A 17,257-nucleotide genomic window follows, 5' to 3' on the forward strand; every position below is an offset into this window, starting at 1 on the left:
GGGAACCCGTCACCTCTGGTTTGGCAGGTTCAGTGGTGAGCAGCATTATCTCCCTTTTCTGAACCTATTCTGGGCGGTGGAGGCTTTACGTGAATCACAAAAGCTGAGCTAAGTGGCTACGAACCAACCAGGTCAAAACCATTTTTTTAACTGTTATTATTGTATGTATAGCTGCCAAGCACAGGTCTGGGAACTGACAACCTGGCAAGGCATTCAGCTGGTTTCTGATTCTAGCTCCAAAAAGCGGTTTCAGTGTGCCTCTGGGACAAGGCAGGCTGCTGAATGTCAGACCCAGCATCCCTGTCCTATAGTTCTTACCAATTTACTTTTCTAACAGCAATTCTGCACAAAATATCCCTCTAATTTATGATCATGATAACAAATGGGCGAATTAGAATAAGGTCATTAATATTATTGCTTACACAAATAGCATTATTGCTTTTTAAAAAACAAGCAAATCATTATGAACTTCTGTCTTATTCTTATTAGCCACTATTTTATAGTGGCTTTTTATATATATACGTGCATTCACATGGGATGTGAACTTGGATGCACTGCTTTGGGTAGCAGTTGTCCCTAGGCTTCTGCTAACCAACAATTGACTTCCCTCTAGTGGTCAGTTCTTATTTTTCAACACTAATCATTAAAGACAGGGCTGCTGCTCCCGTTAAAACACATCAGTTTGTTTTAGAAAAATATATACGAGCTTCCCTTTTAATAAAGTTTATGGTCATTGCCTAATTTGAATAGTACAGCAGAGGCTGTTTTCTTATTAAAGCACAAATTTGGAACCAAGCACCTGTTGAGAAAAAAGCCAGGAAGAAAAAAAATCAACTAAAAAGTCCTTGCTGGCTAATTGTCTCACTAATTGTTCAAGTCATATAATTACACCTAAAAACTGTGTCTTGTGGACCACTACAAAAATAAAGCTGTAGTATTCACTTGTAGGCAGTGTAACCAGTGCTTCTTCACGTAGTGTTTGGGTTTAGACATCAGGTGGCCTAGCAAAGGACACTTTTCCTTTCCTTACTGGAAATCAAACTATTCCAGTTCGTGACACCATTTTTTTGACATTTATCTGCCTCTGACTTGGCTAGAAACTGTTTCAATTAGCTGCCTTTCCCCCCACCCTCAATTTTTTTCCTGAAGGAGCTCTTCAAAAACATTGATTTTGGTATTCAAGGTTTGGTGTCCTCATCATGTGGGTTCTTCATTTACCAGTTTGTATGGCTTCCTTGTATCTTCCTTACCTCAACAGCTTGGAAAACGCCCACTTTCCTCAAATTACTAGAACACCACCAGTCAAATTCCCAAGCAAAGGGAAAAGGGTTTCTTCAGCTGTCCTTGCCCTATACTTCCAGAAAGCAATTGCTTCCCAGAAGATAGTTTTAGCATGCTTCAAAAAGTAAGGAAATTAAAACAACTGCTTCATGTATTTGTTCATCCATCATCCAGGGTAGTATTTCCCCTACCCCAAACCTAGAAACTTACTGGCAATTTTCAGTTAAATTTGACAGAAGTTTCTAAGATTAGCAAGTCCTTCTAAGTCTCTTGAAACAATAGCTGGATGAATAGAAAAAAACCCAAAACTTAAATGCTCTGGAAGGAGAATGACATACTATTAATCTATTATATGCTGTTTGTCAACAACAGATAGTATGGTCTACACCTTGTGGGCTGTGCTGCTCCAGACTAGCAAGGGCTCCTGCAGCCTCTTCCATGTTGGCAGAGTAGCCTTCGCCTGCTTTTCTCCTTTTCCCATTCAGGCCAGCTCTCTTAGTGGCTGTTTCTCAAATCTTTACAAGAAACCTCAAATATTATACCTTTGTTCTTTCGTTTTCTCTGTCCCAACATTATCATTTTCACTTTGACTTCTTACAGTCCCAGACAGGCTAACTTTTGATGCCAGCATGCCCATAAGGCCTCCCTTACTACAGCACATATATTGCAGACCATCTACTTGGAATATATTCTGAATACTGCCATTTAGAAAACTTAATTTGTCCCCTTAGTCCTATGAAGTCTTGAAGCCCTCTAGACCTTTGCAAACATAAGACAGAGCAATGTATGGAGTGGGCTGCTACCCTCTTGTCAGGTAAGACGCTGGGTTTCAAGATCAAAGCATTGCTCTTTGGAGGCCTTTGGACTGGGAAACAGGGCAGCACCCTCTGGAAGATACGTATCAAGTATAGTTTATTATCAGAGGTAAATGTCATTCATTCCTTAATGCAGCACAAGACCTAGCAATTTTTAAGAAGTTAGGCACCAGAACTAGACTGTCTAAACTTTCCCTGATTGAAGACTCAGGTCTGAAACCCTGGGCATGCATATTTGTCCAACATGGCAGGCTGGGCACCAGGTATTTTTTCTCCTCTTCACTTATATCCAAAACGTAATAGAAAGCCAGGCAGAATTAAATCCAAATTACAATAGCAGCTTTAGATTTTTAACATGATGCCATGGGTGTTCTTCAGCTGACAGGAAAACCACACTATCTTCTTTATTTTACCTGAGAACCTCAGGGTAAGGGAGAAGAGGTCGAAAGGCTGTTGGGTCCCAGTGACAGGAACTGTCTCCTGCCCTGCCTCACTCTCCAACTTGCAACATATGCTAACCCATTACTCACAAGCTGGCTTCAATTTTGTCCTCCAGGTCTTCCCCAAGGGACAAAGACAGTGCTGCCAAATTCACAGCTGGGCAAACTTCAACACCAAATGAGGGATCCATCTCTCAGATATTAAACATGATCTGAATTTTTTATCGGCTCATCTACATGTGAGCACAGTAATGAACTTTGTGTATGTTTTTGTTGCCAAGTCACAAGATCACAAGGATCGTAATTTTTCTCCTTGCTTACAGTCATGATGGATCGCATCTACTGTCCGTCAAAGTCCTGTTGACATGTATTTATCTTGACAGTTTGGTATAAAGTTTCCACTCCATGTGTACAAAGAGCAGCAAGAGATCCCTTCAGAGATTAAAAAATGATGGCCAGTTGGATTTATTTGCATCCCAGGGGGCATCATTTGGGGGTAGATTCCTACAAGTAGCACATTCAGTTATTTTCATCTTTCCATGATACCAGTCGCTGCTTCTGCCAGCTCTCTGAAATGTTCTTTCCAAGCGTAGTAGGAGGGAGAAGACTCTGTGTGTGTGTGTGTGTGTGTGTGTGACAGAAACACAACAAAGGACAATTGCTTTTCAGAAATTATTGAAAACTCATCCTCTTCCTGCTTTTCTCCCTAATTCTTCTTTCAGAGAAGAAAACACTTCCATACGGTAGATAATATTTCTTTATATATTACTTCTATAGGTTCTGTCTTAAAATGGGCCAGACAGCATATGAAGACAATTTGATCTTTTGCCACTTTGCCTCCGCTATGTGGAGCCACAAGGAAACTGTATTTTCCTAGGAACAATGTGAGAATAGAAGATTACAAGAAAAATTACCATTGGGGTATCCTCTTCAATTCCCTCTGGATTTATACAATCACTTCAATGAGAATAAAACCAAAAGCAAAGGTATATCACTAAAAGGAAAATGTAGCAACTATATGTATTAGTACACTTTGGGAAACATGCACAAAGAACGTACGTGCGTCTCCAAAAATGGTTATTGTATGAAGTCCTTTGTCCCAACAAAGCCTAGGGAACTCAGACCCCTCTCTTCAGGATCTATTCTTTAAGTAAAACAGAAACAGCTGTATTTCATATCTCCCAGTCAATGCACATTGCTGGAAAAATCAACAGATACCTGTACAGAAAATCAGGCAGCCCAGTATCTGAAGGTGGCAGAACTGAGACTATGCAGATGAGAGAGGCTGGAATAGCCAGGGTAATTACACATAGGAGGGCTGACAAAATGGTTTCTTGACTCAGTGATAAAATCCCTCTTTCAGCATCATGGCCAAACATCAGCTTTCTGATCTATCTCCTGAAGCACCTGCATCTCTTGGAATCCATGGCCTTCCTGCAGTCTTCTCTGCAGAGCAGTTGCCTTCCTGTCCAGTCTGTTTCCATTCATACACAAAATAGACAAGATATGAAAAGAGCATTGCAATGGATTTTGTGTTCTGTGAAAGATGTTATTTAACATTTCCTCACTTCATGTACTGTTTAAAAACAGACACCCAGAATTCTGTATGTCAGACAATTCCTTTAGGACACAAAATCCTGATTTGGGATCCTATCTGAGGGCTCTTAATTTCTAATAAACATTCTTATTTTTTCTTATTCACTTTTGCAGGTATGGAAGATGACTGGTTTGGGTTTTTTTCTTTGCACAAATATGACTAAATAAAGCATCCATGGAAGTAAAATGTAAACAGCAGGAGATTTCAATGGGAAATGATCAGACAAATTCACTTTTTTTCCAAACGGTAAAGATACGCAACTATCCATAAATAATTTGGCTGCAGTACAAAAAGTCCTATAACATCGTGGGAACAACTTCTGCCAGAGTCGTTTCAGGCTTTTTTCCACTCTGAATTCTCAATTTCATGGTGAATCAGATGTGATTTTTACTGCTAGTGTAAACAGAACAAACAGTGAAATTTTAAAACCACATTTATTTTTAATACAAAATCTGTTGCACTATTACAGAAGTGAGCCTGTATGTTTACCCCCACATGCACAGATAATTCAGCATCTACAATTAAATAAGAGTAAAATTATATTTCTTTTTTACCAAAACCATTGGCAAATCTTACTAAAAATGTTCTCTTTGTGCTTTGTAATCAATGTCCGTAGAATTAATTTCTTATTTCGGTTCCCATTAAGAAAACTGATCAATGGAAAGCTCAAAGGTGTGAAAGAAGCTTATTACAGCTAGCTTACATTTGTGATCGCTTCAGTTGTGCTTTACCTATAATATATACATGAAAGCTGCAAGGTGTACTATGGTCTAATGTAATGCACTGGCAAAAGCTCCAAATGGTTCAGTTAGGAATCTGCAGTAAATAAGCAGAACAGTTCACTATTTCATTTTCACAGCAAAAAAAATATATATTTAAGTAGATGCTTTAAAATACCATGCACACCATTGGCTATAGTACTTCTTACACAGTACAACATAAACTGTCTTGTTTTATTTGTCTGTAACACCTAGAAGCATATAGCATCTACGCTTTAAGTGTATTTACAAATTCAACAAAATATCTACATATAAAAAGCTTACTTAAAATTAAACTTGATGCAAGTTATGAAAAACCAATTTATTGGCAAATGAAACTGAGCATTCCTTCAACCATAGGTTGTTATAAAAATTTATATTTGGAGGTAAACATTTGATTGATATAGTATGCGAGAAAATAATTTTGTAACCAATAATGGTAATCCTTTACCACTAAACCATATTAGCACTTGTCAGATTGAATTCTGTGGTCCTGAGCGCTAACCCCCACACTGCTTCAGGGTGTTGATAATTACAAAGCTGCCACACTGATCAGGCCAGGACACAGAGGGAAATGCACTCTCGCTGGTGTAGTCAGCCAGTTTGGTTTTTTTAACAGTTTATGTTACAAGAGCTTATACCTTGCTGTGTTAGTAAGTAATTTAATTCTGGTTGTGTTTTGGTTTCTTTTTTTTTTTTTTTCTAAATCTTCTAAGGCCATGAAAACATGTTGTGCTGTAACTGTCTAGAAAGCATTTATTTTATTTTTAAGGGAAAAAAAATCATACTCTTTGTGTAATTTAAAATATTTAAAACCTTCAATTCTTAGCACAACAGTTTCATAACACTTTTTTTTTTTTTCTTCACATTTTTACTTTATTTGGCAATGATAGTAGTCCGCTAATCACAGTTTACTGCACCAACTGATTTAGTAGTACAGTGCATTATGGAATGCATATTGTATAAAGGCACTGAATGTATTTTGCCCTGTGTTTTCTGGAATATTTTCTCTCATTTTAAAGTTTTTCTTTCAGTGACTGTACAAATTCCAAAATGCATTGCAATGCGTATCTTTCATGCCCTAAAATCAATCCAATGTGTTTTGATGTAAAAATAGAACACTGTACTGCTGTAATACTTGATAGATTAAAAAGGCTATAAAGTAATAGGAGCAAAGAGCAGATAATAGGGTCTCATTAAGCATCAGCAAATGCAAGTGTCATACTTAAATCATTTAGCAATTATATACTGTACATACTGTTCCTAACTGTCTTGCAAAAAGACATATGATAGCTAGACATTAAGTCACCAATTTCACAACAATGTCCACAAAGACATTGAAGTTCTATGTAATACTACTATAACACTCTGACAATGAAAACAGAATTCATACCCAGGGATTCAGCTGAGGACTGCATTACAAATTGTCTAACCATGTTTTTATAGTGTACACGAGATTATCTGTGAATTGTGTAGCATTTTTTTCCATGCATTATACTGTATTTTCAACAGGAAACAAAATTATAAGTCGATGTTATTGTGTCAGTTCCTTCTAAAAAATAGTAAAAATACCCAAGTTTTGAACAAAATTTGAATTTCGTATTTTGATTCATACTAACATACCACTTAATGTGTCATTATGTTGTGTAATTGTATTGACCTGCATATTCTCATAGCATAAACATCTTGTGGTGAGGAGCTCCGTTACCAGCATGTTCATAGTATGAGAAGGAGGATGTACAAGTGCTTTAAACAAACTGAAGATACAAGGGGATCAAGTTCTCTGGTTACACAAATGAATTCATGGCATTTACAGGAGAAGGAGCCTCAGAGCTTTCATTTCCTTCGGCAGGTTCTTTCTCTTTTTTACCGCTATATTGTCCAATAAAGGAGCCATCCTCATTGAACTGACCATTTACACCTTCTCCATAGTCAACTAAACTATCATCACTGTCTTCTTTTTTCACAGTTCTGTCTGAAGGTGTCCGGCTTCCTTTTTTTAGAGGTTTATGGTCCTCTGCATCACTGGAGACACAAACAAACAAACAAAAGGAATTAACTGATGTATTATATATTAAGACAAAATCAGCCACGCATGCAGAGTTTATAAAAAGCATGTGTGCAGCCCTATAATCCTTTAGTAAACCCACATCACATTGTAGAGACAAATCAATATGATGCAGTTGACATGAATTCATGGTGTAGGAATGGTTTAAACAGAGAATGTCTTCAGTGGAGGGAAGGGGGTTTGTGGATTCTTTTTTTTTTCTCCCGTCGTGCATGACTTTTCAATGATAAAACCTGTGCCCTTGTCTTGGAAGCAATTTAGATGCAACTGCAAGCATTAAAAAGTGGGTTGTAAAGTTATAAAAAAAAGAATTTATTTGTTCTCCAAAGTAACAAGCTTATGATGTGCTGTGAAGTTAGTCTGTTAAACTTCTTAATTTCTTTGACTCCTTGAACATGAATGAAGAATGAATTTGGTTAAATGAAATATACTGATTTTCTTTACTAGTATAAAGAAAATAGGTGTGCTGCATTTCAAATCATTTGTTACATAATGCAGGCCAGACTTGCAATTTTCAACCTTACCTTTCAAGAGACCTACATATTCCATTAAAAGGGTGCAGAAGAAACAAATGAAAATAGCCTAAGAAGAAAAGCAAAGTCCATATCCTGATAGTGATCAGTATTTTATCAATAATAATTTGCTCTTAAAATTGCTAAACATTTACTGTATACAAGTAAAGCAACAATTTAGCTCACAGTAGCTACAGTTGAGCAGTTAAGAGCATGCTTAGTTTTTTTCATTACTTATCAGATCAACCTCCTTATCCTAATCTATAACTGACAACATGTTCTGACAATGCTGATGATAATTTGAAGCACAACAGAAAAAGGAAAGAAAAGAAAGGCAGGGAGGAGAGATCCCTGTAGCAAAGTACTGTGGTCTTTCCCTTATCAGTAGAAAAGCTGCAGCACCATCAGCATCCCCAAATAATTTTGCAGCTGTGGTAAGCTTGTATTTCATGAAACAGATGTAGCTGGGCTCTTTTCAGAATCCTTTACACTGCACTTCAGTTTCAAGATGAAGATTACGGCAGCAGCTCTAAAGCATTTCCAATTAAAACCCACTATTGCCAGCTGTACTTTTGGGTGCAATTATTTACCTTGTCTTAAACAGAACATGTGACTTTATTTGCATATAGGGTACAAAAGAGTAAGTGATTTTTGTTATTTAAAGACTCCCAGCTTATGGAAAATATAAAGAAACATGTATAGAATATCAAGGAAATAAAAATATATTTACAATATCCACAATATTAGGCTGAATATATATTCAGAAATTATTTTAACTGTGTAATTCCTAAAAACAAATACCTCAGTTGTTCCAGTCATTATATTTTCTATTTATTTTATAATGAATATCTTTGAACACCCAGAGAAACCATCTATATACAGCACATACAAGGTCACACAGATGATATTGTTAGCTACAAATGCCCTGTTGAGAAACATTTCACTATTGCTAGAAAGCCATTACACCAATTTTCCATCAAGCTGCTTCTCCTCATCACCTTTTTTGGAAGACTCCAAGTTATCCCATTCTAAAAGAAGTACACCTCTAATATGCATCTACTTACAGAAAAAGCATACTCTATGCATAAACAAGAAAGAAGTGGTAAGAATATCTATCTTATTAATATGTAAGAAAACCTTCATGTTTAAAATACACAAAGGCAAAAACTCTAAACTTGACTGTATCAGTCTTGACTTTGTTTCTAGTTATTGGCGTGTACATGGCATGAAGACAAATATTGTATCATCGATCTGTGCTCACTGATATTGCAAACATACAGGCTAGTAATATTTAAAAGAACGCTACTCCAAAATGTCAAGCATTCAGCAGCAAAGTGCAAATGTTTGTAACTCTGCAAACACAATCAGATTACAGAGACATTACTGAAGAGAGTTCATTCTGGAAGACTCTATATTTAAAAGGTTGAATATAGAATTGAGTTTTTAAAAATCACATGCAGTTCAGTTTCTCCACTGCCCTCATCAGAGGCCATTAGAGTCATTGTAACAGGTTATACAAACCAAATGAAGACCAGACCCTCACTTTGAAGTAGTACCAGGTCCGACTCCCAAAGAAGAATGACCTGTAGTGCTTCACGTTTTCTGGGTAACAGCATTTAGTAAAGAACATTGCACATATGGTTTGCTGTTTAATTTTAGATGAGTAGCTTCATAATTGCTTACACCATAATATGCAGGAATAAAAACAAATTAAAATTGCATTTGTAACACATTCCAACTGGTCAAGAAATTCTGTGCGAATATTCTGAGGTGTGACCCTATCCAGTGTAATTCACTAGGCTGGAATATACACCAAATGAATAATACACCATCACTTTACTGAAAACATCCACATTTTTGTGCTTAATCCAATATAAAACTCGATTTTCATTTATAACTTAGGTAAATCTGTGTATGGGAACTCCTGCTCTTAGGGTCTTCATGTTTGCATTTTTGAAAACTAAGTTTATTTATAAGCCAAACTGAAGAAATACACAGTTGGTTGCATTGTGTCTGTGATTTTTCTATATTTTAGTAAGGATGCAGATTCTACTGTCTGTGTAATTAAAAACAAATAAACAAAACTGCAGATTTACCCAGAAGTGTACCTGAACAGCTGGTGTTAGAGCACAGTTATAGCAGATGCAAAATTCAAACCTGAATCTGGGTATTCCCTCCCTTTTTGTACTATCCAAGTCCAGAAAGAAGTTCTGCCAAGACTCTGACAGTGGAAAAAGATGTGGCGTTATCCAGGCTGTTTTTCACTACTTGTTCAGTAAAGGAAAAGGAAATACATGCCATGGTACCATTTATGCTTTATCAAACTGGATCATGACTCTTGTATTAGATTAATACAATGTTTTGGGTGGAAGGGAAAGAAACTGAGGAATAAAAAGCAAAACAACAAGAAGGAGAGAGGAAAAAATGTGAAGACGTCAATGTTTTGGACGGCACTTTTGTAACCCTGGGGGTGCAAAGCAGAGAAGGGACTCTGGTGCTCTGGGGAAATGAATGTATATTCTGTTTGCTGCCAAGAAGCAAAGTGCAAAAGTCGCTGAATTGCATTATGAATATGGATGCCCAAAGAGCTATAGCTTACTTTAGGCTGTAGAATACATAATACTATATTGCAAAAACATGTTAAAAGCCATAAATTCTGATATAGTATCTGCAAGATTTGCTGATCTTGCTTACAGTTGTTTGTAAAACTATTCCAAAATGCAACTGGGATAGGTCGTAATTTATTTTAGTTTTTGTTTGTGATTTTGCTTGCTGTCTTTTATACTAACCTATTGTAATATCTTGAAATGAAAAATAAAGTACAAATTGGGTTGACTAAAATTACAGTGGAAAACTGAAGAAGTTTTTGAAATGTGCCATGTATGCAGTGCATACGATTAATAGTAAGACGATAAGTACTGTGAGGGAACAAAACAAGAAGTAAGAACAGGTATGAATTTTATATCAGATCAGACAGCCATGAAAGTTAAGTCTAGGGATATTTTACTATTAGTTGTCTTACAAATAAGTTCCCCACTACTAGTTTTTTAGGGATGAAAGTTGCTCAGTGAAGACTGATATGTACCAGTCATTTTGATAAGTACTGAAATGTACCACACACATTTCTTGCCCTTCTAGAAAGAACAGTGAATATTAAAGCATACTCTAAAAGCATGATTTAAATATTTTTCATAAACAATTGCTAATATATGAACACGTTTCTTTTTCTTCTTAGTTTAATGAAACACATAGCAAACTTGCAGCTAATAATTAAGAGATATGAAGAAGTACGGAAGTGACATTAACATGTGTAAGTGCAAAGTACAAACTTTTTTTTTTAAAAAAAGTACTTCCATTTCACAAGGTCATCAGTTATTGAAAGAAATATGTACCTTGAAATCTCCTTTCTTCTTTCAACTTTTCAATTTTTCTTCCTTAGATATGGGTACATGCAGCAACCAGTCAGAATGGGGAAGACAGTTTTACGATGCCTCTGCAGTCCAGCAGGCAACTAGTTCCCACTAAACTTTGCCACATTCATGGACATGCAAAAAGACTCAATATATGGTTAGCAATATACCACTTTTCCTTATAACACAACCGTCGGATGAAAGGCAACATAAAACAAACAAAATGGGTAAAGCATTCTGGGCTATTGGACGCAGAAAGAAGATGCAGAAGATGAAAACTGCTGGCAGTAAATTCCTTTTTCTGGGCTCTCAGGTCAACAGCCCAGAAATACTTAAGTATAAGTAGTCACGTAAAGCCACAGAAGTACCTTACACTATGGTTTCCCTGCACGTTGCAGAAGAACCTTTGCCCCAATGCCTAACAGGTTTCTGCTCACACTCCTAAACTGATAGCACTGTGCAGATGAGAAATGCTTTCCCTATACACTTATGCACCTGTATCAATCCAGACTTGAAAACATTTTACTATTTCTTATCTAGCTAAGACATAAGCACATGTATATTAGTTTCCTGAGACATTTTTCTTTAGCATCTCTGTAGTATTCAATCTTCAATCCTGGCAGAAGCTGGAAAAACTGGTAAATTAAGCTCTGGCTTTAAATGGCAATGGATTGAAAAAACTGTTGTTAGTCAAAGAGCCTGACTCACTCCTTGTGAAAATTTTAAAGAAAAATCTGCTTGAGAGAAATTCAATCAAACTTTCCACCTTTGCTATTTTCAGTGGAAAATTACACAAAGGGAAAACAAAGCACTGATTTAAAAAGTAGTGACACTGATGTTGAAGAATTAAAACAAGAATCATCAAAGAAAGCACGAGTGCGTAAATGAGGACACAATAAGACCACTGCCAAATCCAGCTCAACTATTCAGGCAATCTATGGACATCATCTCTTGTGCTAGAAGGGACCAAGCTTAGAATTTGTGCTGAGGCACAAATCATTGCTAGGTCTCCCTGGAAACACACCTAAGCTGCAATAAAACTTGAGTAACTACAAGAGAAAAAAATACTATTGTAGTTACAAACTATATCCTCATTGTTAATCAACCCGGAACAAGAAGGAAGAGTAATATATTATCTAGCAATCTCAGAACTCTCCACCAACCATTTCCTGAAAGTCTCTCATAGCATGTTCAAGAATTTCAAGGAAAAATATTGTGTGTATGAAAATGTTGAAGAAAAGAGGCAAAATAATTCAACAAAATGTGCAAACATCCTGCACTACCACACTAGCAGTCCTACCACTGTAGTTGCCTTGTCCTGTTTGATTTTAAGAACATTTTGCAGACAGCAATGAGACGCTAGACTTCCATACTTCCTGTGAAGTTAACTAAGAAATGCGTGCTTGCAGTCTCTCCCTGCCCATGAATCCACAGGGCTGTAGATGTCGTAACTTCTTAATTTCTCTTGATTTAGGGCCCAGGATGGAAATTTAGGCTGAGTTATACACCTACACTGACCTGAACAGGCTCTCTAGATAGTCTTTAATTTTAATTTAAATAAACATACATCTGTGGAACTTCTTGTATTTCTTGCAGTTTCTTGGTGTAAGTATTGACTGTCCAAAATTTACTGTCTCAGTCTTCCACAACTCAGGAAACCACTGGGATTGTAGTGCAGTCAGTGTGCTACTGAGGCACTGTTTTCCCTTATTATATAGAAGTGCAGGCATGCCTCCAGTCACAGGAACATAGTGTACCTGGTCATTCTGTGGTTCCTGAAACACCTGCATTTCCTAAAGCATTATTTCCTTCATTATACGGATATGGCAGAAAAATCCGATGTTGGCTGCTTCTGCGGAAAGCATGGTCTTAGATGAAGTTGAAGAGTGCAAAACTTCAAACAAGTCCAAGCCATCTCAAGAATACTTCGAAGCCTAGAAATTGAATGTGACAAAAACCTCCCCTAAAATTGAAAGCCATGATTTCTCTAGAATATCTTAATTAGTCATTAGGATTTCAGTAATTTACCAATTTAAATCTTATTTTGAAACAACTAATTTTCTAAGCATTGGGCTTACTTGTCCAGAAATTTCCAAGTCTTTCACTCTTCCCAGTTCCTGAGAAAGGAGGAAGCAAGTCTATGTTCTTAGAAAGTTCCTCTTGAAGGCCTGGTGTCTCTCTGAAAGTGAGATGTCCTTTCATACTTGGCATGAAATGATTGTGAGACCTTATACTTTCCCCTCCCTCCTTTAAACTTCGGAGGAGAACGAAAGGAACTCAGACACTTGTGAGGATAAGAAAATGAAGAGCTTCCAACGGAGCTCTTTTTTTTCAGCTGACGCAAGGAGTGTTTGTGTTCTGAGAAATCCTTCATGATCTGGACCAAGGATTCACCAAATAGCTTGCCACCTCTGTATGGTAAAGACAGCAGTTTATATTTTAGATCTAGCGATGAGGTCCAAGGACGTAGCCATATAGTTCTCCAGGCTACAGTGAGGCATGCCATATTTTTAATGGTGAGTCTAAGAGAATCCTCAGCTGCATCATGGATAAAATTAGCTGCAATTTTACATAGCCTGCGTTTCCTCTGCATGGCACCAGGTGGGACCCATTTCTTTTTGAATCTGGCTCGTTTTTCCTCTAACCATATTAGTAATGCTCTAGAAGCATAAGTGCAGTAGATAGACACTCCAAGCTGGGCTGCAACTAGCTTGAAAGATCTTTTAATTGCTTCCTCAACCTTTCTATCAGTAGGATCTTTAGGGAGAGCATCCATATTAGCAGGCACTGATAGTACAGAATCCTGAGTAACCAATGCTCTGTCTACTTGAGGCAAGGTCCCCCACAAAGCAGCTTTATCCACTGGAAAAGGATAGAGCTTACGTAGGACTGCTGGGGCTTCATGCTTTGCCTCAGGATTACTCCAAATCCTGCAGACAAGATCTTCCACTGCTGAATGGATAGGAAGTGCATTATCTACCTTGCCTTCTCCAGAGGGAATAGGCAGTTCTTCTGAAGCACATTCAGATTTGAAAGATTTTAGCATTAACACTCTCTTTATGTGCTTGAACAGATAATTCTGATTCTCCATGTCAAACTTACGCAGAGGATTTGGTCCTTCTCGGTCTTCTGTAGGGTATTCAGATGACACACCCCCATCTTCAGTGGATGACTCAACCTCCAAGGCCTTGTCAGCCTCAGATTTCTTCTTCCCAGAAGCTGTATGATCTTTTAAACTGTCCATATGGTCAGACTCGAAAGTTTGGGAACTGCTCCCAGTTGCTTCTACGGGAACCACTGGAACTTCTGTAACTGGTACCCTGGGATGCTTTACTGAATGGGACCTAGCCTGTGTCACAGAAGTTATACTTTGTCTGGCTGCTGTCAAAGCATCCTTTAAAACAGTAGCTAGCTCAGGCAAAATTACAGATTTCATTAATGAATTCTTTTCAGATTCGGAGAAGTGAGTAGTAGTAGAAGGTCTTACCTTCCTGTGGTAGGAGCTCTGAGTGTCTTCTGAATCTGAGCTGTAGTCTGGGGTCTGGCTGAACCAGTGTTGGAGAGAAGAATGCTGCCTTGCCAGTGAGCCACGAATTGAGTTGCAGCTGAGGGGTTGCTGGAAAGGGGATGGCTGTCCTGCCTGAGAATCTGAGCCCTCCTCCGACCCCATTATCTGTTGCTCAGAAGCATGATGTCTAGAGCCATGCCTGTACTTCCATTCGTCTGACCCCTTTTCCTCTTGGCAGAGGGAAGCAGAGACAGAACTAACCCTTGTGAGCTCTGAAGACTGCCTAGCTCTCCTCCTGGTGTAGGAGGTCTCTGATCTGGTGCTGGAGTATTGATCCCCTGACCTTCTGAAGAAGTTGGATCTGTCAGATCTCTCAGACTTTGCTTTTGTAAAGACAGGGTCTGCTTCAGGAGAATTGGCACAGCTACCTTTTCTTTTCTTTTCCTTGTCCAGTTTCTTTCCTGTCCAAGCAGACATGGACCTGAAGTGATGAAAAAAGTTCAAAATACTCGAATTCCTAGATCTTTCAAAAATTACTTTTTTTTTTCAAGGGAAACCCTATACCCTTTGTCCTCAAAGAAGCACTGCATCATGACCAGTGTCCTGTGAGGCAGACAAACTGGGAAGTGAGTGACTGCAGTGATGCTGGGCTGCAGAGAGGGTGCCAAGATATCTTCTGTGATCTGACTGGTTGCTGCTGCTGCCCTGTCTCTAAGGAAAAAAGAGGAAAGCCCAATATAGACTAAATACACAGAAATACACTTTAGAAAGGAGTTTTTACATGGTAAATAGGATGAGCTCTTTCATGTGAGCAAGTCTGAAAGCTTGGCATGCACCTGTCCGTATTCACCAGACATGAGGTGGATAAATGCATTATAGAATAATTTAATAAAGCACTGATTCTATAGATTAACTCAAGCCACTTAAATATGGAGACATAAATTCAAATCTTGCTAGAGGTCACACATGAAAGCAGGCTTGAATAGTCTTATTCTAGCCTGAGAAAACATGTATTGAGGTAATACATTTTGTACAATTCTGTATGAAGGTCAGTTTCTGCTGCTGGAAGTTCTAAGTCTCAAAAAACAGAGCAGAGATAAAGGAGAACGCAAACTGGACTGCCTAGGAAAACTAACACAGTACTTATTTACCTCTGCTGCCAAATATTGTTTCACACTTCTCTTTTTATCAGCTGAATGTAATTAATCCATATGCACTTAATGCTGTAATAAAATACTATTCTAAACTCATTAACCGAAGAACAGAGTATTGTGGGCTTTTTTTAAATCAAGGGAGAATAAATAAAAACTGCTCTGTGGCATTCAGAATTGTAAATCTATTCCAGTCAGATCAAAATGCACATTTCCCTTATATAAAGAAGCTATGGCAACAGAGTAGATCCTTATTGAAAAAACTGATTATTCTATGTATATTTGTAAATGTCACATCTTCAAAATAAAAAAGGGCTTTTACAATGCCTTTGACAAAGGAATGCACTATAAAACCTATTATAACACCCATGTAAAATATAATGGCAATGACATATTTAGAAAATAATGATTTCCTGTACTGATAAAAAAACCCCAACCAAATAAAATGCTGCTTATTTAATAAGCTATACTCATAATTATTATATGAACAGACTAGTCAAGACATGCTGTTTCTGATGCCAGGAGGTTCAGCTAGACTACATTTACAATAAAAGAAGAGACTCAGAACAAGGGCTGTGCTGCATGCTTTGAAGCTGCTTGCTATATATCTTGTACTGTAGTACATGAAAGGGAGATTTGTTTTTTCTTGTAGGACATTCCCTTCAGCTCTGTGTACAACATCACTTCCTTGTTATTGGATTAGGTGTTAGTACTGACAGACATTTTAAATGCATTTGTTTTCCAGTCAATGTAACACAAGATTGTCTTTACTAGGCTTCAATTAGAAATGTATTTTCAAAAACCATAATGCTAAATGTGCCCTAGATGAAAGGACACTGTATCTGGTATTTTAACTATGTGAAAGATGGGTTTGTAAATAAAGATTTCTCGCTTTGAGACAATTGTGTTTGAATCTGGATTTCCCCTTGCATTAGTGAATGGCTTATTCTAAGCTTGGATGTTTAATTTTTTTCCTAATGGTGTGGTTGAAATGCTATTTATAGTTCTATACAACACTGGATATAGAATCTTTGTCAACATGGAAAGAAAGTTAGTTTTAAATTAGTAAGTGTGATATTACATAAAGTACATGTGTGATATGAACAGTGAACATGACAAACCACATCAGCTGCTTACCTGTATTCACCAAATGTTCCATCATCTTCCTTCATAGGCTGTATTTCTGGATCAGCATGTGCATCCTCCTTTTCCTTCACTAAAATATTTGAAATAGCAATTTTTGTAATGAAACTGCAAGACAAGAAACCTTAAGACCTTAATTTCTCAAACTGATCACATTTGGCAGGAATGTGGTTTGAATAAAAATAACTTTTGGAACCGGGGCCTTAGGCTGTTACATTTTTCTTCTGAAGGAAAAGATCTGTTAATTAGTTATAGAATTTTATTTTCATTCAAATCCAAAATACCATATTTCATTCAGCATTAGTAAAACTTTTTCTTCCTTTCATTTCTAGCACTAAAGAGAAGGTTTTGTTAAAAATCCTACTAAAATACTTTGTTTACTTATGTTATTAATAGAGCTATTGTTTATTGAAATCTGAATAATATAGCTTTACTTATCCATGTTCCATACTTCCTCTTGATATGGAACCTAAATTTAACACAATTGTATCTCTTGCACATCCTTGTTATAGGTTTAGTCATCATTCACTGGTGGGAATAAATCCGCCCATGTAACTTGTCCCTATAAAAAAAC

The 17,257-nt window shown here is 37.3% G+C and overlaps 1 protein-coding gene across 42 annotated transcripts in view; it reads right to left on the minus strand.

The window, feature by feature from the left end:
- Nucleotides 1-4,548: 4,548 nt before the first annotated feature.
- Nucleotides 4,549-17,257, minus strand: part of NRCAM (neuronal cell adhesion molecule) — a 166,034-nt gene continuing 153,325 nt past the window's right edge. For 23 of the 42 annotated variants that reach the window (XM_074827448.1, XM_074827446.1, XM_074827445.1 and 20 more), the window contains 3 exons: nucleotides 16,678-16,756; nucleotides 10,864-14,870; nucleotides 6,707-6,916 (listed from right to left, as the gene is read on the minus strand). In XM_074827448.1, coding sequence (XP_074683549.1) covers nucleotides 13,028-14,870; nucleotides 16,678-16,756 — 1,922 coding nt within the window. In that variant the 3' untranslated portion in view covers nucleotides 6,707-6,916; nucleotides 10,864-13,027. The other 19 variants (XM_074827475.1, XM_074827470.1, XM_074827469.1 and 16 more) reach the window with 4 other exon arrangements.

This window comes from Strix aluco, chromosome 5, assembly GCF_031877795.1.
Source record: "Strix aluco isolate bStrAlu1 chromosome 5, bStrAlu1.hap1, whole genome shotgun sequence".
Taxonomy (NCBI): Eukaryota; Metazoa; Chordata; class Aves; order Strigiformes; family Strigidae; genus Strix; species Strix aluco.